Below are 24,048 nucleotides of genomic sequence, written 5' to 3'. Positions count from 1 at the left end.
AGGACACGAGCAAAAAAATGGGGAAATAGGCATGTCAAGCTTGGCTTTATTGAAGGTCAGAGTAGCCTACTTGCAGTGTGGCCAATCTTCCCCTTAAGTCATTTAGCTTTAATTTCCACATCTGATATCACAAAACGTGCTCCCTGTAAGAGGGATAAGCTTAGCAATGGCTGCAGCTAAAAATAATAAGTCTTAGATGTTAAGAGACCAAGGTTTGTTCTCCCAAGTCATTAGTTGAGATAGCCGTTATGCTGACTTTTATTCCCTGAGAGCGCGCAGGAGCAGCCGGTTCCCACCTTCAATGTCATTCCAAAGAGTTCAGTCCCCTCAAATTAAAATGAAATTTTCCTGGAAATATTCAGATTCAGTCCCGCTGCCGACTGGGGAGCTTGCTTATTTAGCCGCCGCATCAGGACCCATCAAGTCAATTTAGAGTGATAATAATCCGAGCTCACTCCCCGATGGATGACAAGCGGCAGAAAGATAAGAGCATTTGCAACACACACTGGGGAGATACCATCAATGCCCCTGTGTAAAGCAGAGATGAGAAAGTTCAGCAGAATTACAGAGTGCTCTTCCAAGAACTCAATTACAGTAAACAAGAATAGTTAATTTATTGCCTGCAGATAATCAAACGGGATTAAGCTGATAAAAAACTGATTTTAAGGTGCCTTGGCAGTGAAGGCGACGCGTGAGCCAGGATGTTTCTAGTTTGATAAGTCAGACGGCTCCTCCTAAAGCAACACATCGGTACCATATTTGATACACAGTAGCTCATCCGTGCGCCTCTGACAGCAGCGGAGGTATAAAGTTGGGGGCTATAAAGTGATATACAAGACAACGGCGTTTATATCGCGGGGCTGTAGCATCTCCCAGATCCTTGCTGTTAGCTCCGGACCCAGAGGAGCTTCTGTATCTCCATGATAAACTCATCTGGCATGATTTATTAACTAGTGAATCACACCCTTCTCCCGTTCCTCGAGACACACACACACACGCGCGTCGCTCAACAAATTCTTTGGAACGCTAAGCCTTTCCACAGGGACAGTCAAAGTCATTAGCACCTCCAAACTTTCTCCATGCTAATTTCTGCTTTGATATACTGGGTAGCTCGTTTAGAACATAGTTCAGAAAGAGTGTGTAATGTTTAAAACTTTTACAACCAATACAAGCTCTTAACCACACTTGCATAACAACTTTAATAACAGTTCTGGGAAGATCCTTCTTTTCAAGTGCTGCTGTTAAAAAAATCATGAATCCTCGTAGCTTTCTACTTGTCCATCTTCCCGTGGTTTCAAGGTGCCCCTCCTACATCCTCTTCTGCGGGCGCCATGTCCTCCTCTGGCCAAATGACCTTGCGGAGGTCAGGTTAGGCAGCTGTCTTATCACATCGGCTCTACACTGGTCTCCAGCGGACTGTGGAGCGCACTGCTGGCACCAGTCTGCACAAAGAATGCTGGCATCCTTTCATTCTTTGAGCCTCCATCTGCCACGACTCTGACCAAGGGGCTACTTCTTATTTTAGACCATGTATTCACATCGCTGCATCCGCGCCCGCTCGCACGGACCCCCACCGGCCCCATCACCCCCCGTCCCATTTACCCCTCACATCCACTCTTCAAACGCTAAAAAAACTTAAACTCCCAAAGCGGAGCGGGGCCGAACTCTATGAAGTAGACTGGAAACATTCGTGTCCTTTCCCAAACTTTGTCAGGTGAAGGATAGTAGTTCTGCTCTAATGGGCAGGAGAGCTGCTTTGTCCTCACACCTCCACCTACTTTAAAGAAAAGCCCAGGTAGACCGAACAAAGCAAGCCGTGCAGGTTTGTGGTGTTTTAATGAGCCTGACACACGGATAAAGTTGCGCAATCAAACAAGGAATTTGCAGGATTTGGAGCGGAGCTTTGGAGTGATTGTAAAACTATTTAATTCTTTGTCATCATTTTCAGGAATGCAATCATCTGTCTCTTGACTTTTTGTGGGCTAAAGTTAGCTAAAGCTACACAAGTCGGGTTCCTGCTCTTCATGGAGCCAGTAAACATCTTCAAGAGCATTTTAAAAAGGCGAGAGTGAAAGCCCCAACTGAGGGAGGAGGCACAAGCGCCAGGAAACCAGGAAGGATGGAGGAGTGGGAGCAGAAACAACAACCTCTCCACCTCAGCATGATCTTTTTAAAGGTGCTTTTTAAAGGGGAAAATACAACATAAATGTCAGATATAAATGTAAACCATATACAGACATCCTATTTTAAATGAACTGTCCAGTCCAAAGGTGGACACATCAGGCTAAATGCTGCTTTGGGGCAGAACCTAATTAACCTGCTGATTTTATTGGCTGTCAAAAAAGCGACACATTCCCGGCTCCCAAAGACCAAGGGTATCGATTTCACCAGCGTTTATTCCTACTTGATTTTTTAGTGCTGACTTGTGTTACGCCACAGAGTGACATTTGTGTATAAATGACTTCATATGCGGTTGGAGATCAGCAGCGTTTCTGTGGGCTGAGTGAATTTTTACTCTGCTGTGCAGGATGAAAGATTCTGAGGGCTAAATATTGCAGCGCGCATTCTATTTCCACATCCCGACATATCGATGCTCCGTTTCTGTTTCACCATTCCGATTTTTATGCGAAACTGCCAGCTAAAAAGGGGGCCGATCATTAGAGAAAACCCAAGCGCGTCACAGGCATCTTCATCCCAGCACCACAGAGGACCAACACAACCTCATCTCCCCTTCTGCTCCGAAATTATCCCGCGAATATTGCCAGTAAGGTGTTGCGGCTCAGAATTAGCACATCTCGGCAGACTGTTGTTGACCTTTGACCTTTGGATCTAAAAAGGTGATGATTTCATCCTCCTTATCTAATCAGGCTCACCGTTGGTGCGGCTATTAAATAACATAACAGCAGGAGAGAAGCAGCCATTTTTTAAACTTTAACTTTAAAAATATTTATCACCCTTATGGGGAAATTCAAACGCCATAAATCACATCGATGCAGTGTTCAACAACAATGGAGCATTTTTCTGCTATGCGCACCCACCTGTTATTAAATGTAATGGTTCACAGTCGTGTTGACCTTTGACAACATAATATCTAACCAAGTCGTTGACAAGAACACACAGATGACACGAAATGAACGTTCAAGTGTGAGTATGGGTGCGTCTTTAACCACCTGGCTGGCTGCGCCGGTACAGGCAAACTCTTCGCCAGGTGTGCGACATTGCCAAAGAAATGTCTGGCAGGAAGATGTTCTTTTTTAATCGTTTTCTCTCCGTCTGGAGGAACTTGCACCATACGAGAGCAGACCTGAGGCCAGTTCTGTACCAGAACAACCCATTTTTTGTTGCAGCCACTCAGGTGGGACCAAATCAGCTGTAATCACACCGAAATTCACGAGCAACATATTAAATCAGTCCTAAAAACTGCTGTCTGGCTGTTTGGCAGAAGGCCACCGAAGCTCCGTTAACTTCAAATGTCTTCTCCTGGTTGCCGCGTATTTGTTGCTCAAGTCGAACACAGTTAAGGAGGACTTCACTGGGTCTGAGCTGTTCCGTGTTTCCGATTATTCCCCGGAGTGCGTGTCCCTTCCCCAACGCTGTTAGGGTGGAATTTAAAGGAGCCTGGATTAATAAATCATAATCCTGAACCCAGCACCCCTCTGTCGCCTTTTTTGTTGTATCTAACACCGCAAATCCCAGCAGGCAGCATGTAAAGGATTCGTGCTGATCGGGAGAAGGGAAACAAACAGGTGGCGTAAACCTCGGCGGGCCCGGCGTCTCCGCACAAAGCCCGTCTGACTCTGTCCTATCAAAGCGGGTTGTGAGACCTTGTTGCGGTTCCCTGGTAGTCCCTTTCTGTGCGCACTTACCGGCCTCTGGGAAAAGCACTCCAGGTGCTCATTGACTTGCATGAAGGCTGACTTTAGTTCTCACGCTGCTGCATTCCACAGCCTGATGAGCTGCTATTGATCTCTTGCAGGAGATGCTTTTTTCTCATGTACAAAGAAGATTATATAATAAGAAATAGCAAGAAAAGGATTTGGCCAATTATCTCCCCGCGTTATTATTCTGGTAAGCCTGAAATATTAACACTGGGGGAAACATTCAGCATCCATTTTTACCAACGAACCTTGTTAACGCTGGAGAACAATCAGTCGCATCGGAGTTGGAGAAGAGCTGCAGGACTGATTTCAAGCGCACATGCTGCAACATGTCCGGCAAAAGTGAGTCGCCATTCGATTTCAAGGACACAGGCGATCCCAAGGCGCTTGATGAAGAGGAGGAATATTATTAACCCCAGTGGCACAGGCTTCCGTTTCCTTATATTTCAGCAACAGGACCGTCAAAGTGCCACATTACAACATTTCTTTGAATGGTGAAAGCTAATTTGACTTGGGGAAAATTGTTCCGTGGAAGGTCAAAACAATGCCACCGTAATGTCGGAAATGGGGCATTTTAAAATAACTAGACAGGTGAGGAAACTTCGGCAACACACACTGTTCTTTTTTTTCTAGGGCAGCGCGCACCAGCCTGACGCGACACTTAAAGTAAAAAGAAAAAAAGGAAAGCAGTAGGATAGATGACCGACTTGCTTTTAGATTAGCCATGAAAGTTTTTAATTGATGGAAAATCTTGCCTGCATGAGTAAGTCTTATAACAAAACTCCCAAAAAGTTGCCATTTTCCAGGTTTTTTTAGACAATTACAAAGTTAAAAACGTTACAAGTAAAAACTTCTCAAAAACATAATCTATAAAAGTTGATTTGGACCGGATGTAGTAAATATGAAAGGTATGATCTCAATGCACTGAATTGAAAACAGCAAAATTTTTACTTCCAACAATAAAACCGTATTGAAAAGAATATGGTTTAATCTAAATGTCTAAAATGACCTTTTGGGTCCGTTTGCAAGTGCTGATAGAGGAAACGTGACCAGATGTGTCAGTGTTAGCCTGCAGGAGCTGCAGCGTTCAGACTATCCCACAATGCAACAGCATTTGTGACAAACGTACAGATGTTGATCGGCCCATCCTGCCTGAAGGTAGAAAAATGTAATGTGTGACCTCAGAATGGCACAAAAGCACAGGCGTTATGGTTTTTTTTTCTCCTCTTGTTGGAAGTGTAAAATAATAATGAAACAGAGTTTGACAGACAAATATGTTGTAAACATGTTATGCTTCATCTTCTGGAGAGCATATAGAGAGTTTAGTAATAAATAGTGAATAGTGAGGTGGTTCCCTCTTTAAAGCAGTAATGTCAATGCAAATCTGCCCTTTGTGTTTTGAGAGCTTCTACACTCGCTCCGAGGTTTTAGCCAGGAGGTTGAAGTTAAAGTAAAGGTCGAGGTGTGACCAGAGTGGGTCTCAACTCTTTTCCTCCAGAGACAGGGAGGAACATGTTTTTCTCTGTACAAATGGATATCTGGATCTGTGCTACACATCTAAAATCTTTTTTTCTTTTACACTTAACATTTATGATATTTTATCAGAGCAGCTTCTAAACACAGCTCCTAAAACTGAGTGCATGCGTGTGATGTTGGTATCCTTGGCAAGTGACCATCTTGTGGATGAAGAATTTGGCTTTTGCAGCCAATCTCCCAGAATTTGGATGATGCTGAGCACTTCCTGTATTGCTCATGATTAGCATCATATAACTGCACACCAGGTAACGGGCAGACGAAACTATTGTGACAGTTTTGTTAGCCCATTTCTCAAAGTCCAGGTTTTTGTCAATGCAGAGGCCCCCAGAAAAGTACCCTCAAAGATGGCACTGAGTGTGACCACCAGCTGCTCACCACAGATCGATAAATGTGACAAAAGCACTTTCGCACATGTCACCAGTAAAAGCTCCACTTTACTTCCATATTTGTAACTGGGGAAGTAACCAATATTTAATTAGAGCTCACCAGAGCTCTGTAGCCTTTTCCTCATCTCCGTGTCAGGCACAACTCTAATCTAAATGTTAGCATAGTGCTACAGTCTAAATAAAAAATGATATCTGAAAATGCTAAACTCCTGCACCACAATTCCCTTGAAGCCTGAAATGACATTTGGGAAAATAAAATATGCAGCTTTCCTTCGGTGGACAATGTGGACAAAAGAAGCACAGCAGAGAAGATCGGCCTTAAAATGACTCATTTCCAAAGTAAACTAAAGTAAAACATTCCAATCGTGTCGCAGAGAGTCATGAATCAGAGCACTGAACCTTATAGCTGATTTATTGACCCAATAAACGATACAAATCTGGTTTGTTTTAGCAACTCTTCAGTTCCTGGTGGAGGGGGGGGGGGGGGGGGGGGGGTACACGTGTGCACATATTCGGGGCATGGCAGCATGACAGCATTCATCCTTGGTGACACGAGACACCCCAGCTCTCCAATAATTAACCCTGGCTGAGCTCCAGCCCAGGTAGCAGCAGAGGGGGTCCTGACTGCCGGTGTTACTGGCAGACGCAGCCTCCATCCTGAGACGCTGGAGACGCTCCTGCACAGGAGGCGTCTGACACCGCCTCACGCACACGATGGAACAAACCCATTGAACTAATAATGAAGAAGAAATCTCTTTTTTTGGTCGATTTTTGTTGTTTGACCGAATATTATTCCTGTAAATGAAAAGCTGCTCCGTGCACTGTTGTGCACCCGGATCTCTTACAAAGGTCCACGAGAGCTCAACATTTGAGGTAGCATCTCAGCCGTTGTTGGATGAAGACAATCCATAAGCCCCTCATTGTTTGCAGTCTGACCAGGTGCTTGGCGCTCTAAACCTCCGCGTTCATCCGCCAGAAAGCGCTGGCCCGCGCACAAGACTGCGAACGTCTCCTCTCGCTCGCCGCTTTCAGAGAGGGAAGAAACCGGATTAACATTTATTTTAGCTACATGGCGGCTTTAGCATACAATGAAATATCTATTTCTGATGACGGCGAAGCCTCAGCATATAGCGCAGAACTGGTCACACGTTCATTATGTGAACTAATGTAGTTTTTCGGTTTCCTTATTTCTGGAAGGAACCTTTTTCACATACTTCTGATATTCTTGTGGTAACTATCAAGGTGATGTAGAATAAACTATAACAGGAGTTACCTGCTTTGTTTTTTCGTTCACTTCAGGTATGAACACATGGTTTTGATCCTTCAAGATTTACAAACTCCCTCATGGATTATTTCTTTTTTGGTTTTTTTTGCACTTGAATTAAAAAAACACAACACAGTGGTGGAGCTGATGAGCCAAAATGGCTCCACTGAACAAGTGTGACACTAAATACTCCGAACAAACACCTCGATCAAGCGAGCGTGATGATGCGGCTCGAAAAAGAGCTCATAACACCTGAACACCTGAATATATATATATATAATAAACACATACACGTGACTGACTGAATCAATTGTTCCCTAAATTTTTTTTGTCCATTACATTTTGACTGTCTAATACTCATTTTTCAGCTAGTCTGTTGAGGCTGGGGGCTCATTAAGGCTCAAACAATATCCAAATGTATGACACAGGTCGAAGCCGCTCGCTGCTCCGCAAATCAGCTGGGCACGAAATACCCTTCTGTTCCCACAGTCACCTCCTGGTGCCGTCACGCTCTGCAGAGATATCTTGAAGGGAGGGGAGAGGCTGAGGAGCCTGGGTAAATTAGCCAAACCACTTAGGTGATTTCAACTAAAATTAGCAGTGCTGCCTGTGGGCTTCATCAATTCTGAACTTACTCAAACTCTGACAAGCATGGGGGAACATTCTCCCCCCGGTCCCACTATCGAGAACCCCTCTTTGTCTGGTTCCCATGTTTTTTCCCCCCCTTACACCTTACACTCTTTTGTATTTCATACAGAGGGATCCTAATTAGAAGTCTCCGCTGTACCAAACATCGCGAAATTCCAAACACCCTCACAGCAACAAAAAGGTTAAAAATAAATGGCAACTTTTGTCGCTTGCGACTTGGCTGTGATTCCGTTCTGAGGACAGAGTTTCAGTTTATTTCTTTTTACAATATTAAGGTGTTTCTGTGGCCCTGACCTGTTGTAATCAAAGCTTTGGGCAGAGGAAGAAAACGAAACACTGCAGAGAATCACAGTATAGAATGAAAATATTGGTAAACATCATATTAAAGAAGACTGTGCACAATTGGATCAAGAGTACCGCTGTGTAAGAATTTTCTCTTAATAATTAGAAAGACTGCATGTAGGATGTGATTAAATTCGAAAAGAAATCCTGTTTATGCAGCATAAACTTGATAAAATGATAGAGCTCCTGCATATTGTCATTCCTGCCGTTGTTTTAACAGTTTCCAGACGCAGATTATGTCTCAGACTTGTCTCAAATGTCACGTTTCTCTGTGCCTGGAGGTGGCTCAGCTCATTTGACAGAATCGCTGGCATTTGTGCTCAGCAGAATCATCACACTGCGTTACCTTCTGCCACGTTTATTCCCCAGAAATCAAAAAATAAGTGATGGAACCCGCAGAAAAACAAAAATGTTGCAATCATGTGTTAAACGCATCGTGGAAACATGAAGCTTAAATAACATTCATGATGCATGTGGAACATTTCTCTTCTTCCACCATCCAAAACTCTTGAATTACATGTAGAGTTCTAAAAGGAAATGAATGTAGACAAGCTGTAATTCAGAGACACGGAGTCTAAATTTGTAAGTGAATCAAAATCCTCCATTCGGCCACACGGAAACAGCAGACAAGCATAAAAATGTCTGTGGTTTTTGTCTGTTTCCACATATGGTCCCAAAATCAGCCACACTCATTCTAAGGTGAATTTATTACTCTAATTAATCGCTCGCAGTGGTTGAAGCTGCTGGCTGAATGGTGCTAATCAGACAGCAGCTCATCAGCAGCCAGGCGGCGCGCGTGCCGCACGGCGGCGCCGGGGCCCTGAATACACGCGCTCACATTTCCACGTGCATGAAAACAAACTGACAATGTTTAAAACTATACTCCTGCGACTTGCAGAGATGTCCAATCAGACACGTAAACATGCAGAAAATAGTGCGGGGACGTATTTGCTGCTCCAGCGAGCGCGCGGGGCCCGCAGAGTCTGGGCAGGCGAAGACAAAGACATTTCAAATGTGCGGCTCCGACCAGCCAAGCAGACTAAATTGACCTATTCTTTAATCGCTTTTAATAAAGACAACGCGAGCCACACGTACCGGTGGGACCCCGAGCACCGGCGCCGCCTGCGAGCCCCATCGCAAACTGGCTGGCACACAAACAAAGCCGGGGAGCTGATTTTTAATTCTAAATTGTGAATTCTGAATCTTCTCTCCCAGAGATTAGCTCTCCCCCAGCAGACTTTTTTCTAATTTGTTCAATTAATGGGAATAGTGTTCCAATTAAAACGTCACATCCAGATGAATTTAATTTGAGATGAAGCCGGCTGGAACGACGGGCTGCTCAGAGATCAGTGACAATGCAGAGGAATAAAGCGGCTGCGTTTACATCAATCAACACATCCCCGACTTGCGTTTGCTCCCCTTCTCCCATCATTTCTCCTAAAACTTTCCCAAACGCTTCATTCTGGCAACAGCGATAACAGCGGGGTCAGATCAATTTGAACCATTTCATCACTCCATAAAACCAGTCAGCTGTTTTTTTCCTTGCTATTACACAACTGCTACCATCTGTTACTTCTTTACAGTCTGCAGCAAACAGTGTTTACAGCAGAAGAACGATGAGTGAAGACTAATTTAGCGTTTAAAGTGCGGGGATCAGGGTTCCAACATCCAGATTCCATCTGATCAATCTCAAATTCAATCGCTTCGCTTCAACCTCCATTTTCTACGGAGCCAGCTGAGGGGTGGGGAGGCAGCATGCAGACGAAGGTTCTCAACTCTACTGGGAACGTCTGGTGGAGGACATTTCTCCAGGAATATGCGAACATTCTTTATAACGGGGTCCTGCAGACCTATTGTTTAGGTTTGACAAGGTGCGCCGCAGAAGCACGTCGGCTCTTATATCATTTCCGACCTTCACCCTAGTTTCAAGCACGCACGGGGGGAGAAAATGAGTCCACGAAATACAGAAAGTTGGCGAGAGGAGATTTCCAAGGACAAGCCGAACTTCCTTGCGGCTGGAGACGAGCGGGGACGGCGGCGGGGACGAGGACGAGATCGTCGGGAGAAGAAATGAGAGGAAACAGGCGAACGAGCGGGCTGACGAAAATGTCACCTCAAACTGGTTTCAGTGTCTGAAAAACAACAGACGCCCTCCAACCGCTCGAGTTTGTCGTCTCTTTCCCTCTTTTTCCAGTAGTCGTTCCTCTCTAGCTCGGTTTGTGAGTGTTTCTCTGTAAGCGTCTATGGAAAGTATGCAAACTGTCAGGGGGCCCAATTTCAAACACAGCTGCTTATTTCGTTATTACCGACCTTCCTGTTCTAAGATGTGTTAAGAATACATCTCCTTAATGCTGCCATGCTGGTGCTGGTGTTTGGGGGGGCTTGAATCCTTTCTTCTTCCATTCCTGACACCATCATCATTGCAATTTGGCAAACTGTGACAGGAACTGACTTCTATTTTTTTTTTCCCCCCGAGTTAATGTAACACAGCGAAGTCGACAGGCATGTTTTAATTTTGGCTTTATTCTATAGCGATTTACTCACCCCACAAAAACTACAACGTATCACAGGAGTTACAACAGTGTAGCGACAAGCCTCTTTTGCTTTTGTTATTTCTGCTCGAGTCCCGAAAAACACGCCGCGACACCGTCTCCATATGCCTCCCAACATCATCAAACGACTATTTTTACTTTTTTATTGGTAAATCGTCAACTTTTATTAAAGTGAAACAAATGACAGACGTTCCAGCCCCCTGGCGCACCATCATGTGGGCAGGACAGCAAAGCCGGGCAGCCTGACGAATGCCCGGCCAAGGCAAGCTGGAGGGGAGTTAAAAAGACCCTCCTCAAACGGGCCCGCCGGCTTTCAAAGAATCAGCCATTAGCGAGTGCTCATCAAGAGGGAGCAGGGGCCTGTCTGTTCCCCTGGCGAGGCAGAGCAAACGGGAGGCCACAATGCCTCCACGGGGGGAAGGCGGGGGAGGAGGAGGGCTGTGGAGATGGGCCCCGGACCCAGTGGTGCTTCCGAGCGGAGTCAATCCGGCCGTCCCAGGCATGCTCAATTCCCAGCCCAACTGTCACTCCTGGCACTCGACTCAGCCCCTTCAAGCACATAATCTGTGCTCATATGGCAGCTAAACGCCACACACTCCGGTCCTTCACTCATCCCGTGCCACCGTATTGTTGTGGCTGCCGCCTTCCTTTCTATTATGGAGCCATTAAAGGGCTTGGATGGAGGACCGTTCCCCGGCATATGCCGTCTTGATCAGTGACAAGCAAACTTAAGGACAATAGAATCCTTGCACATTTGGAAAGACTTTCTTTTTTTTCTTGAGTCGGAGGAAACGGCATTAGACGAGATATGTATCTGCTTTGGAACGCACCGGATCTGTGGAAATAATTAGCTCAGCGGTTCATGCGGTGAGAGCTGTGTGCAGCTAAGAACACATTCTTGCAGGTTGGAGGCAGAATCCTTGCAATAATCTCAGCGAGCATGGTGGGGGGGGCGGTCTAAAGGTGGCGCGCTGCCATGCTAGAGATTCCAACTTATGCTATCTCTCCCAGTAGAGGGAGCGAAAATGTCACATGGGTCCAGGTGAACAGGAACAAAAGGAAGCGAGGCGGCAGCCAGCTTGACGCTCAGACGGCTGCAGTAATTGGTTAAAACAAAATAATTTGAGAGCAGTATGGGGGGCACAAAGGGGTAAACGATGGGACAGAAGGTCATTGCCTCTCCCCTCTTCTGCTGTGCGACATCCACCAGCACTCCCAGCATGTGCTGCAGTTAATATTGAGATCTATTATACGCGAGCTTTCCACCATCTGCTTCACATGCAGGGCTGTTCTCAGTTGTTGAATGAAAAAAAAAAGGAGCGTAAAAGAAAATGCTTTTATTTTTTTAACTGTGCTGTGTGTGTGTTTGAGGAATCCAGCTACATACTTTGATTCATGGGGATCATAAGACACTCAGATGTTACCGAGGGTTGGTAAACCATAACAAGTGATGTAATGGCATCAAAAGGCTTGGTTGTGTAAATGGCTTCAGCATCCATATGGCTGCAGACAGAGTGAGAATTATCCACTTCTGATGCCAGCAAAGAGAAACCCTTTTATATCACATTTCAATTGTTGCAGAGCTCTCAATGTTCGCTTTATCTGCATAGAAATTTCACAGGGAAAATGACATTTTTCTCTTTTTTCCCTCCACAATATTTGCTTTTTGAAAACACTTCAGTTTCCATGCCAGGCCACTAGTTGGCGCTGTGATCGTAATTTGCATGTGCAGGTAGGTTCCATTTCAGGAAACTATCATTTTCAAAATTTACAGCGAAGCAGAAGCGCCACTCTGGATCTCGTTATTTAAAAGTGATGTTTTCAAGGACTGAAAACTCTGTTTTCTTGTTTACGCACAGTGTAAAGTTTAGTTACAGTAGTTTACTCTTTTCATTTCACCCAAAAGCTTTCTTATTTATCAATTTGGATGACAGCATTTAAACTAAATGAGAACGGAATGCAGGTTTATCTTAAAACAGTTTTTTTTTTTAAAGAACCAACTTAACTATCTGCTAGCATAATTCATGAAACAGCAACATTGTTACTTGGAGACTTTTCAAGGCTCCGTTTGATCACAGTTGGGCTCTGGCGGCATCATTTCAGACTCTCAGAACTGAATAACTGACATAACAGGTAATAAGAGAAAGAGACAAGACGTATTTATGACATTCAACCATGTGTGCAGTCAGAATTTCATTAACGCTTGTGTAGCGGAGTGTGTGTCTCTGCTGGAGCGCCAGCGTGTGTGTTGGGGAATCGCACGCGGCACCTGTGTTATACAAATGACCCTCATGCCTGTGTGGGTTTGTCCCAGGTGCGGCTGATGCATGGATCATGTGGTGCGGAGCGCTCAGGGCCACGTCGGCTCAATCGTCCTGGGATCATCTCTCAATGTGGCCCTCAATTTGCATTGAGTGAAGGAACGGCTTCGCCTCCTCGCGGCGGAAGGCCGCCGAATCCGAGGTGCGGAGGAGGCGTGTGCAAGACCCACCCCCCTGCAGGCGGAATCAGGTGTTATCTGTCTGACTGGGAACAGCACCATCCATCTCCGCTGTCTGCTTCCCTTTGCCCAGAATCAAATCAGCGCCGGGTAATACATCTGCGCCGATGACGGGCAGACAAGATAAGCAATCGAGCGTGCCAAAATTTTGCCACGCTTGCCTGTTGTGTAAAAGAAATAGTGATGATGTATTTATCACCACAAGCAACTGGTTCGGCCCGTCTTGCGATAAAAGGGGATACAGCTGTTCTGTCACTTCATTCGTCATCCGGTTCGCCCGGCGTTGGGTTTTACATCCCAGTCGGATCGTTAGCTAAAGCTCGAGGATCAACATTCCAGATGGGCGGAAAGTCAAACGATGGTTTGATTTGTGTTGAACCTTCGACGTCCTACAGCAGCTGAAACTGACCCGGCTAGCACGTTCGCCAGGTTCGGACAGGTCTGAAAAAGCTGCCATCACTTGTTCTTCGTGAGTAATCTGCAAGAGAAGACAAAGTCTAGACGGGCGCGCTTCATCCCAACTCGTCCGCCTCGTTAAAAATTCAGAAGCGACGTCTTAGCAGATAAAATAGAGCCAGTCAAATGCGGATCTCCTCCGGAGCACCTGTAATGTGAGAAAATTGATCTCGAGGTTTCTCTGTTTCCTTTTACAACCTCTCTGTGGTCTGGCCTGAAGCGATACCGCAGACCTTAAAGCCCCCTGTGAGCTCGCCCGCAGCCTCGCTTTCTGCTCCTGGCAGCTGCAAACTGTTTCAGACTAAAGGTGACCTGGACCAGGGCTTCAAAATCCACAAAGAGCCTTTAATGGATCCAATTCTAGCAGGTACAAATCTAGCACCATCTGCTTATTTATTTATGATCATTTTGATCTCTCCTAGTGTGAGATTATGGCTTTAGCCTGATTACACTCGCTAAATAGGTGCTGATGTTTTTTCAAAGAAAACGGCCAAATGAACTGATCAGCAGAAGCAAAAACGTCTGTCGACACCTGGTTTGTATGATAATCTGATCTGTGTACAACGGCTCAGAGTTTGAAAGGCACTTTGTCCAATTAGAAGTGTGCAGCGAATTTCCACCTGCCCCTGACAGAGATGAAGTGGCTCTTTCAGGCGACGCTGTGGCGCCGAGCCAGCGCAGAGAGCCCAAATACTGCAAGTGGAGCAAGCAGAAATTAATGAGCATCACAAGCCGCACTGGTTTAACGCAAGATGACACCGGCTGAATATTCTGCGGGTTCAACCGTTTCTTAGTGTATTTCAATTACCCAAACAAACCTGCATCACCAGACTCAAAAAAGACGGACTGATCAAAGTTTTAGGGCAACAACAATGCTAACGGAGATCATGTTTTGTGGCTAAAATAACTTTTTATATGCTAATTTCAGTTGAGACACAGCTGCGACTGCAAAAGTGATAAATAACCCATCAGTGATTGCTGCATCTTCCCAGAGGGACACACTTTTACCAGCGTTCAATTATTATTTAGATCTCCCGTTATACTTATTGGATCACGGTGCTGCAGCTGAAATGGGCGTCTTGTCTCATGCTGCAACAGATAGCCAGTTAGCTCTGCTGTTAAATGCCCCATTCTCTTGACAATACCTGTTACATCAAAAATGACTGAAAGCACAATTCTGTTATTCCAAATGAATCATCATGGAGTAAAACGTTTTACTGGGAGTGTTCCAGTGCTGTCAAGGAATGCTGGAACTTCACTGGGTCAGATACCGGCATGCCAAAAGAGCTGAACGCACACCCACTATATCAGATTAACATTAAAACTCTGCTCTTAAATGATGAACAGGGGTTGACAAAATGTCCAGAAGAAGCACTTAAACGAGTGAAACAAAGTGGACCTTTAAAAGTTCACATGGGAATGTTAGGGAACATCTGCAGAATGAGCTACCATCAACATCAACCGGAGGCCTGGAGTTTCCTATTTCTGTCTGCCTATTTCTGTCTGTCACATAAAAATAGGCTTTTAACAACCCAGCATGGTGTTAATCATTGCCTCTTAAGCACTGCATTAGGGATATAAAGCTGCAAATATTGACTGATCGGCTGATATCCGTCAGGGAGTGGGAGCAAAAATTCGCCCATCCCAAAGAGTGACTCTGTCCTTCAATCACTGTCGTGCGGCAGCGCAGCAGAGACATCTCTGCATTGATTGAGCCCCATCGTGCCACTTTCTGTCTCCTAAAGCAATCAATCCACAGACGTGCGAGAACCACATATTCATTAGCGACTTATTCATATTCAAAAGGCGCCTTTTGAAAGTGACAAAAGTGCACAATTGCCTTTGACGGGAACGTTGCCGCAGCTTCGTGTGTGGCAGCAGTGGTTGAGAATCATGCCCTATTATTTTGGGAGTAAAGCCAGGCTGCTCGTGATTGTCTGACAAATGAGGAAACTCTGTACGGACAACGAGATTATTGAGCTAACATTCAGCTGCGTCAAGATACAACACATGGGACTGTGTCTGACCCGGGAATCTGCTCGGATTTGTTTAAACGGGCAAGAAATGTGGGTGTGAAATATTTTGAAATAGGTGATCCGTGATTAACATTTACTGCATTATGGGTATTGTTTAATTACTCGCGCCTGTGTAAGAGAGCGTTGGGCTGCGATGCTAATAATTAGTCGGTTCCAGGCTCAAAAAAAAAAAAAAAAAAAATTCTGTCCAACCTCACCAGATTTTAATCAAAGGCTGAAAATAGTAGCTGATTGTAATCGGCACTCAGAAGTCACCAGGGGTGTTTGAAGAGCCCGTCAAGCCCGAGAGCGGAGCTAATTCGATTAAGTGGCGGCTGTACCTGGAGGGGACCGATCCGTATCTCACCCTTTTTTATTTATGAGATTAAGTCGTGCTTGTTATTCCAATATAAATAATCAAGGCAAGAGAAGCGACAGTTTTCGTTGCTCTCATCTCAAAAAGTTTCAGCTTCTCTCTGATCAGGTGGCCCAACTTTGCTTTTCCAACAATGATGCAGAAGAAATGAATACAGAATGCTATATGAGGGCTAAGCTAGCCTTTATTAGCATAGCTACTTCACAGATCTAAACTGAAAAAACTGTAACATTTTAAAGACATCCTTTAGTTTAGCTAACATTGCTCTGAGTCCGAGTTCAGTCCTCAACGGGCTCTTAAAAACAGAGCCAGGAGGGCAACTCCTGTCTACAACTGGAAAATAAGTAACAGTTAAAAGGCTCTTGAGGTGCCCCGTTGGAATAACATTAAACCGTTACCACTTCCTCTTTCAAAGCGTGCACAAGCACCAAGTGTCTGGAAAAACCTCCAGCGCCTGGAGATCGCTCCACTTTTGCTCTGAAGTGCTCGACACGAGGCCGCGCTCTGCACCTGCAAAAACCTCGGCGGTGAATATTCCTTCAGTGCGCAGACGTTTACCCTCGCATGGGTTAACGTGCATGACCCCCGGGAAGAGCAAATGTACAGCGTGTCCGGTATGACTATCTTAAAGCTCGGGAATGTCGGTTTTAAAAATGCAGCAGGTCAAAGCTCCTGCCTGACAGCAGGGTTTTGGAGGGTGAGGGCGTTTACCTACCATCTCGGGAGCTTTGCGCCCTCCACAGAGATGAACAGAAAAGTCCTGGCCCTTGATGTGACATAAGAACCCCTCCGAGTGGAGCTTCAGACCCCTCTCATCGCCCTCTGGGCCTCCTCTGAGGGGCAGCAAAGAGCCAAACGGCAGCAGCGCTCGGGCCACAGTGTACTGCATTAAATTTAGACGCCTTTAACATCCTCCAATAATGCATCTGGAGCATTTCCGGTCAATCCTATTCTCAGACGCAAACTTCAGTAAATAGGCCACAGATCTGAGCCGTCAGTCACCACAGGAGAGTTCACATCAGATGGCGGTATCCATCTAAAGTGGTATCTGTCACACGCTGAAACTTCCTCGCCAGCCCCAGTTAAACCGCCGCCGAGCAAAACTCCAAAATAAAACCATCCCACAAGAATCGGAATCGGTCGAAGGAAAGTTTGACATTTTTAAAACTTTACGATGGCGCTTAACGGCGAAGTCTGTTCGCGTAGGTTTCACGCTGCGAATACATTTTAAAAAACCAAAACCTGTTGGATTTCTCCACATGGGATTATATAATAAATTTCTTCCTGCTGGACCTCTTTAGTGCCTCTACATTTCCTCTATTTTCCTAAAAGTTCCTGCAGTAGAAAAGAGGGATAATGCAGTAAAATAAATTAATAGCTTGACTAAACCAAATAACCAGACACTGACTGTTATTTTCTCAATACACTGCTGCCACGCTAAGCTAGGCGTCCATCTTTGTGAAATATGCCTCATTTCAGCTTGATGATACTGATGAAACAGCTCAAACAATGTTAGCTAGCTCCTCTGCTAGCATGTTGTAGTGCGACGACGAGCACGAACCCACGGATACCAGCTTCAACTTGAGGGCAGGGGCCTGTGGAGCGTGTGCAGAGCACCTCAGACCTCCGTCTGGTTCCAGTGGAGATGTGGGATGCATGCAGGATCGATTTGGCTACCAGCCACATCATCTCGGTGGGTTAGCCCAATTTGATTTCGTGCAATTAGTCAGAGCACCATAACAAATCTATTTTTTCCCAACTTCAAGTAAAAGTATGGAGTGAGTGTAAAATTCCACTGACAGGGGGACAACTGCAGATCAAATTAAGCCAGAGTGGTAAACCGTTTTAACAAAAAAGAAGTCAGGGGACACTTTTATAACATTCCAGAAAATGGTTTAAACCACCCCCATAAAATGGTTCTGAGTCGCAAATCGTAATTAAAAATAATATCAAAGTATTCAAAAATAATGGAGTGAACATGTGAGACATTTATGGCGCGGTGCTGTAATAATATTCTGATAATGGTATCGCAAAGATCAAGGTGAACGGTGTCTATGGCAGCGCCTCTAAAAGGACGCTGTAAAAAAAAAAATTCAGAAATCGGCAAAAAAAAGTCCAATAAGAACATAAAGGGATGGTTTTATAGAGATACTGTTGCACATGTCGAATGGTCTGATAAAGGTCAAGCAAGTGGCTCCTGATACAGAAACCCTGTGTTCATTAAACTGTTCTCTCAAGTACGTCCTCTTCCAAATGTTTTATACTGTCAGTCTGTGCAGAACAAATCAGACGGCTAACATTTACCGATGTTAAGTGTCTGGCAGGTAGCAAGAAAAGTGTTGCTGATCTCGCCGCACATCCGCAGCGGGAGGCCAACTTGTAAAAGAACCCTTACAGAGTCTGAGAATAACACCAACTGAATACGTGTTTCTAACACTTTTGGGGATTTTGTGGCTGCAGCAATTTCTCGTATCCCTTCCTGCTTCAGTGGAAACAACAAGCACATGTGCAGCAGAAAGGCCACATACTGACCCGACTGACACATACTTGCCGAGGATCCAAGACGACACACCTTAATCGAGCACAACCAAGCCGTCAACGGCGATTCTTCAAGCTGAAGGATCTCTATATGAAAACCACGGCCACCTTTCCTGAGCGCATCGCATCTCCCCTCCGAGGCCTGTTCCTGAACCCGCTCAGGTCTTACAGAGCTCCTGCTGAAGTAAGCCTTTTCTACTTAAAAGGTATTAGCATTCGGGGTTAAAACACAAAATGCTCCGAGCGCGGGATAAGAAGCCTGCGTTCTCAGAAAGTCTGGTGTGGGGGGGGGTTCTCCCAGCAAGCGTCGGCCACCTTTTAGATGGTGGTTTCTGCGGCTGACCGGGGGGGAAACAACCACAGTGTGAGTGTAGAACCGTGATCCTAAATATGTCCTACACGCCTGTGGTCCGCTTGAATGTTGTTCTGCGCCGTAGCAGCAGAAAGAAACACACAGCAGAGCCGTACGTTCACGTCTGAGCCTCTTTTACTCGCTCTTCCACTCTGTAAAAGCCCTGAATAGTTCAACATGATTACATTTAGAAGTAATCTGCTCTGAGAGGCCGGGGAAGTGTCTGCCGACTGTAGCGCTCAAACGCCTTCCAAACACACTCCAGCTTTATAACAGCATATTTAGATTAGACAATACTTTTCGTACACAGTCGATTCACAGTGATGGATTTAGCAACGGCCTGCTACACCTAAAAGTTTTAGCAACACGCGTGCCACATAAGAGGGAAATCAAAGGGTTCTTTTCTGGGGGGGGGGGGGGGGGAGTTTTCTCCATGTTTTCATTGTGGCTCTCCAAAAGGGGACAGAACGGTGTTCCACGGGAGGGAAACTCAAAAGCAGCAGAGGTTATCTCACCCAACATGCTTTTTTTTTCACCCATTCAGCATTACATAACAGAGAAGGCGTTCTTTTTTCCCTGTCTTTCTCTTTCCCAGACGCACTTTAATCCTGTGCATAAAAGGGTGTGGTGAATATGGGTCAGCAGGTTAGGAGTGCCTCAAAGTCATACTTGTGGGAGAAAAAAAGAGGGAGAGAAAAGAAAAGGAAATCAATCCGGCGACTCTCCCAACTACCTGTGTTTGCCCCGCTGTTACGTAAGTGCGCCGGCGGAGCACAGCCCATAAACTCCCAGCTTCCCCTCCGCGGACGCGGACGCGGCTCCGGTGTCGGGGTTCCTGCGCGCCGGGAAACTAAATTACGGGATCATGAGCGAGCTGTTGTATGAAGTTTGAGTTGTGGGGGGGGCGCACAGGGAGGAAAAGATCTGCTGCTGGTGATTTCTGCTCTCAGTTGCGCGCCTGTTTATGGCTAAACCTGTTACATAACCAGCTTACATTCCACATTCACCATATCACACTCTAAATATACCCCTGCGCGCAGGAAGCCAGCGCGCACACCAAAGCCACCAGTGCCATGAATGAAGCGTCAGGTAGATTTTTATTTGAAAAATGAAATCAAAATCTCCTGCACCAACTCCAGACTGGGGAGGAATCAAGTATTGAACTCGGAGGCGCCTGTGTTGGAGAGCCAGTCGGGGAGGGGGGTGTGGTTAAATACTGTCTGTACAGTACAACATGGACGGGACGTGCTGGATAATAATCATGCAATACGTACTAATGCACAACCTTGTGACGAGCCTGCTGACAACGCGGGCCTGTGTTGGGCGCTTTTTATTGTCCGGCCGTGCGGTGGTTCGTGCGTGCTAAGCGCCTCCGTGCTCGCAACAGCGTCTCCTCGCTAAATAAATTCCAGCTGCTGAGGCGTCTTTCTGTGTGTGCGTGCAGACAGGAATAGACTAAATCTTTGAGCTGGTGATACAAAATAAAAATATAATCCAGCTAGGCGGCAGTTTGCGCCGCGTCAGAAATAATGGAAAGCTCGTGTGTGGGAGCGATCGATAAACTAATCCACAGTCTCCAAAAGTTCACTTTTGACACTCTGACGCTGTGACGGACAGGTTGGCCTGTTGTGGACGGGGACAGAATGTCCCGGTGGTCAGCCTGAAGTTGTTGGGTAATTGATTTATCTTAAAGTCGGTGTAATTGTGACATCTGTGACCGTATCGCCCCCCCCCCCAATGATTCGAGCTGTCAGCGGAGCCTGAACCGAAACACACAGCGAGGCACTAATTACACCAGAGCGGCCAAAAAACCGCTGTGGTGGAGAATAAAAGAGCCATGTCCCATCCGCCGGCTCATTTTTACGCAATGGAGTTATTTACCGGCGCGCGTTTGGATTAATTTCAAGTTTATTAATAATAGTAATAATGATAATAATAAAATCCCCCCCAATCGGCCGATGTTTTCCACAGAATGGCACGAACGTAATACGGTCCCCTTACCTCTGTTGGTGCTGGAGCAGGTCTGTCTTCGAACCGGGGCTGGATGGTCCGCTTTCCGGAGCGTCTCCAGGTTTACCGGGGTTTCCCTGACCGGGGTAGCCGGCTCCGAGGCGCTGTTGCCCGGGTCGCTCGCTGGATCTGGAGGGGACTCCATGTCGGATTTCAGACTGACTGCTGAACTACAGCTATCACTTCGAACTAATTCTATTCGATCTGTGAGCTCTGGCACCGCGTCTTGCTATCTAATTTAGACTAGAAGTAAGAAATGAGAAATGCGAGTGTGTCTGGAGGTGGGTGTGTAGATGTGATTGTCCACTAGCAGCGCTAGTGAGAGCTCCAGTCATGCACACTGGAAAGGGAGAGGTTGTCAATAGCCAAAGGATAGACACAGGCCTGCAACTAATCTGTGCTCATCGATCCCGAGCAGGCTGACTTGGATATTAAAATCATTTATGAGCACTTTTCTATGTCAGACTTTTACCATTAAGGGACCAATATGCCATCAATATGATAAAACAGCACCCATGGCAAGGCAAAAACGTCCAAACTGTTCAGATTTCATCCTTGTGACGCACTTTTTTTTTTTTTTTATCAAGTTCAAATTATTCCACATTAGAAAGATGGGAACAGTCTGCACGAGCTGCATTTAAACTCCAGCTGTGCCTCTTCTCACTCCCCACCTGAAAAGCGCTTCCGGCTAAATATGGTCACTCTCTTCTCATTCTTACTTCACACACTTGCTCTGTTTTCCTCCCGACCCAGGCAACTTCACAGTCAACAGACAGACATTTTCATTTCTGAGGCGCTTCAAATAACAAAAGCGCCGCAAGTTTCATTCCAGAGCCGGCAAGGACGCAGCGCAGCTCTGCTTCCGCCGCACTGTTCTACATATTCATACGCGTGCTCCATTGATATCCCTGATAAAAGGTAAAGGCTTCAGTGTTGGTGTCGCCATGCTTTCTGCATGTGACCGTGGACCGGGAGCAGAGCCACGCCCCTTCTGAGCCCTGCACGTGGACTTTGACATGGCCCTGCCCTCTGAGCACGGAGGCATGTCAGGAAGTAAACCTGCAAACCTTGCAGCACTGCATAGGAAGTGTTGAAGCACAGGTAGGTGCAGCAGTGATCCGAAGCTCCATACAAGTCTCTAAACTCAGGAGGGTTCAAAAGAGGTGTTCTTTTTATTATAAAAGAGGGTAAAAAAGAGTTTGCAATCAATCAAAACTTATTACACAATCAAGTCATAAAGGGGAGATTTTATTGCTATGAGAGCATCACATATGTACAGCCGTTTGTGCAATGATACTCGTGTTACATTTGATTCAAACCAGAAGCTTCCCTTTAAAAGAGCAAATTTACAATCCGTCTATAATTTCCCGGATGTTGAAGCTGGGGATGTTTATGCAGAGTGACGGTCCAGCAGGCCTACAACGCTGACTGTGACACCCGGGATTTAGACGTCCAGTCATTTTACATTCTTTTTTATTAGGTTATGACATCATCGGTGTTAAATGGCCAAGAAACACACTGATTAGAAAGTCAGAAAAAAATAGTTGGAAGTTATGTTTTAACCTTTAATATGGGGAGTAAAAAAAAAAAATCTACAGGAATACAAACTCTGGATTATGTCGCCAGCATGTCCATGTAACTTTTTTTCCAGAACTGAATTCCTGGTATATAAATGAGTGACAACAATATGAGCTAACTTCTGGAGTTTTGCTAAAGGAACCTCTTTTTGAGTGGAAGCCAGGAGGAATCTTTCACTGCCAAGCCAAGAGCCTTCTCTTCCTTCTGCTCTTCATCAGCTCCTCCACATTTACCTGACCTCCTGGCCTGTAGACGCGGACCGCTCCACTCCTGTTGCATATTCAAGCAGACTTGAACCTGAGAAGTCTGTTGGTGAGAGAAAGGCACACGCTTGTGCACCAGTCCGAGTGCATCCAAGGCTTTTCTCTTAAAAGACAAAGGAACATTTACCACAAATGCTTTGCGCTGTTGTTTAAAGCGTTGCAAGGACAAGTTTGTTGCCGCCTGTTTAATTTTTGAGTGAAAATGAATTATGCCGCTGTCACAACGCTGAGCAGGGGAAGGATGTGGATGGATGCGGAGCGAATGGAGTACAGCATGGCTGCCTGTGTTTAAAAATGATTGATTAAGCTGACACCGGCTCAGGGGTGCAACACCGTTCTATTTTTCTCCCTCATTATGTAAGGCTATATTTCAAATCAGGAGCGCAGTGGAGGAAGACACCAGAGAGACCAGACAGGACACCCTTCAAATAAAAAGTTTATCAGACAACAGCCAAGGAGACTGATGAGTTCCCCTCTAATCTTGTCATGGGAGTGGCGCTCCAAAGGAGGAAAAATGGGTTTTTCAAACTGCAGGGTGATATTTAAGTGCAACACAGTCCCACCAACATCAGCAGTGTTTGAATGTATTTGCGTATAGGCTGTGCATTGTGTTTATTTATTATTTAGGATCTTTTTTCTTACTGCAGCACTGAAGCTGTATTCTTTAAACTGGGTGAAAACATGTTGCTCGAAAACCAATGTGCAAAGCTTCAGTCGTCCTCTTCATTTAACACTGCATGTCAACAAAATGGTGAATCATATTTGCACGGTGACGCATTTTTGTCGCCTTACAAATCGGACATCAGAACCCCGACCCCAGCAAGCAGCCAGCCCTCTGCATGGGCGCGTGGTGCAGGGAGCCAGAGTGTAATGAAAGAGACATATTAATGGCCTTTCACTTATTCATGCATGGAAAATGAAGAGACACAGTCACACTCTGAAACAGTTGACAGAATAAAGAGCCAACGTTGGGGAAATGATTGTATTTATGATTTCGTGCTGACGGATGAAGGTATCAGGAGGGGGGATAGAGTGACGCCTTCGTGACAGTTCAAAGTGTTAAATGATGTGATGTATGGCAACATACTCTAGCGCTCACTTTAAGAATGAGTGCCTCAGGAGTGAAGACCTGAGAAGTCATTTGCTCTTGTTTGAGTGCCGTGCTGCTCCTGGTTCTGGATATGCATATGATGGATCAAGATATAAACCCCTGCAGCGGGATAGTTTTATTTTTTTTTGGAGGGTTTTACATGTTTTTTAGGATTTGGGCAAAGGCAAAGGAAGGGGAGAGCGTCTGTCGTCTCCCTGCAACAGTGTTTACAACAGCACCACCTAGCTGCAGCTTGACCACAGT

General features: G+C 45.6%; 1 protein-coding gene across 2 annotated transcripts in view; it reads right to left on the bottom strand.

Moving 5' to 3' along the window:
* The window catches only part of roraa (RAR-related orphan receptor A, paralog a), a 147,077-nt gene extending 125,290 nt beyond the window's left edge, over window positions 1–21,787 (bottom strand). The window contains exon 1 of one of the 2 annotated variants that reach the window (XM_003967437.3): window positions 20,845–21,787. In XM_003967437.3, coding sequence (XP_003967486.1) covers window positions 20,845–20,998 — 154 coding nt within the window. In that variant the 5' untranslated portion in view covers window positions 20,999–21,787. Of the gene's footprint in view, window positions 1–19,576; window positions 19,641–20,844 lie in introns of those variants that run through there. The other variant, XM_029841303.1, reaches the window with a different exon arrangement.
* Window positions 21,788–24,048: the final 2,261 nt, after the last annotated feature.

The sequence above is a fragment of the Takifugu rubripes genome, chromosome 9, assembly GCF_901000725.2.
Source record: "Takifugu rubripes chromosome 9, fTakRub1.2, whole genome shotgun sequence".
In the NCBI taxonomy this organism is placed as follows: Eukaryota; Metazoa; Chordata; class Actinopteri; order Tetraodontiformes; family Tetraodontidae; genus Takifugu; species Takifugu rubripes.
The sequence above is the reverse complement of the archived record's forward strand: the minus strand, read 5'-3'. Positions and strand labels throughout refer to the sequence as shown.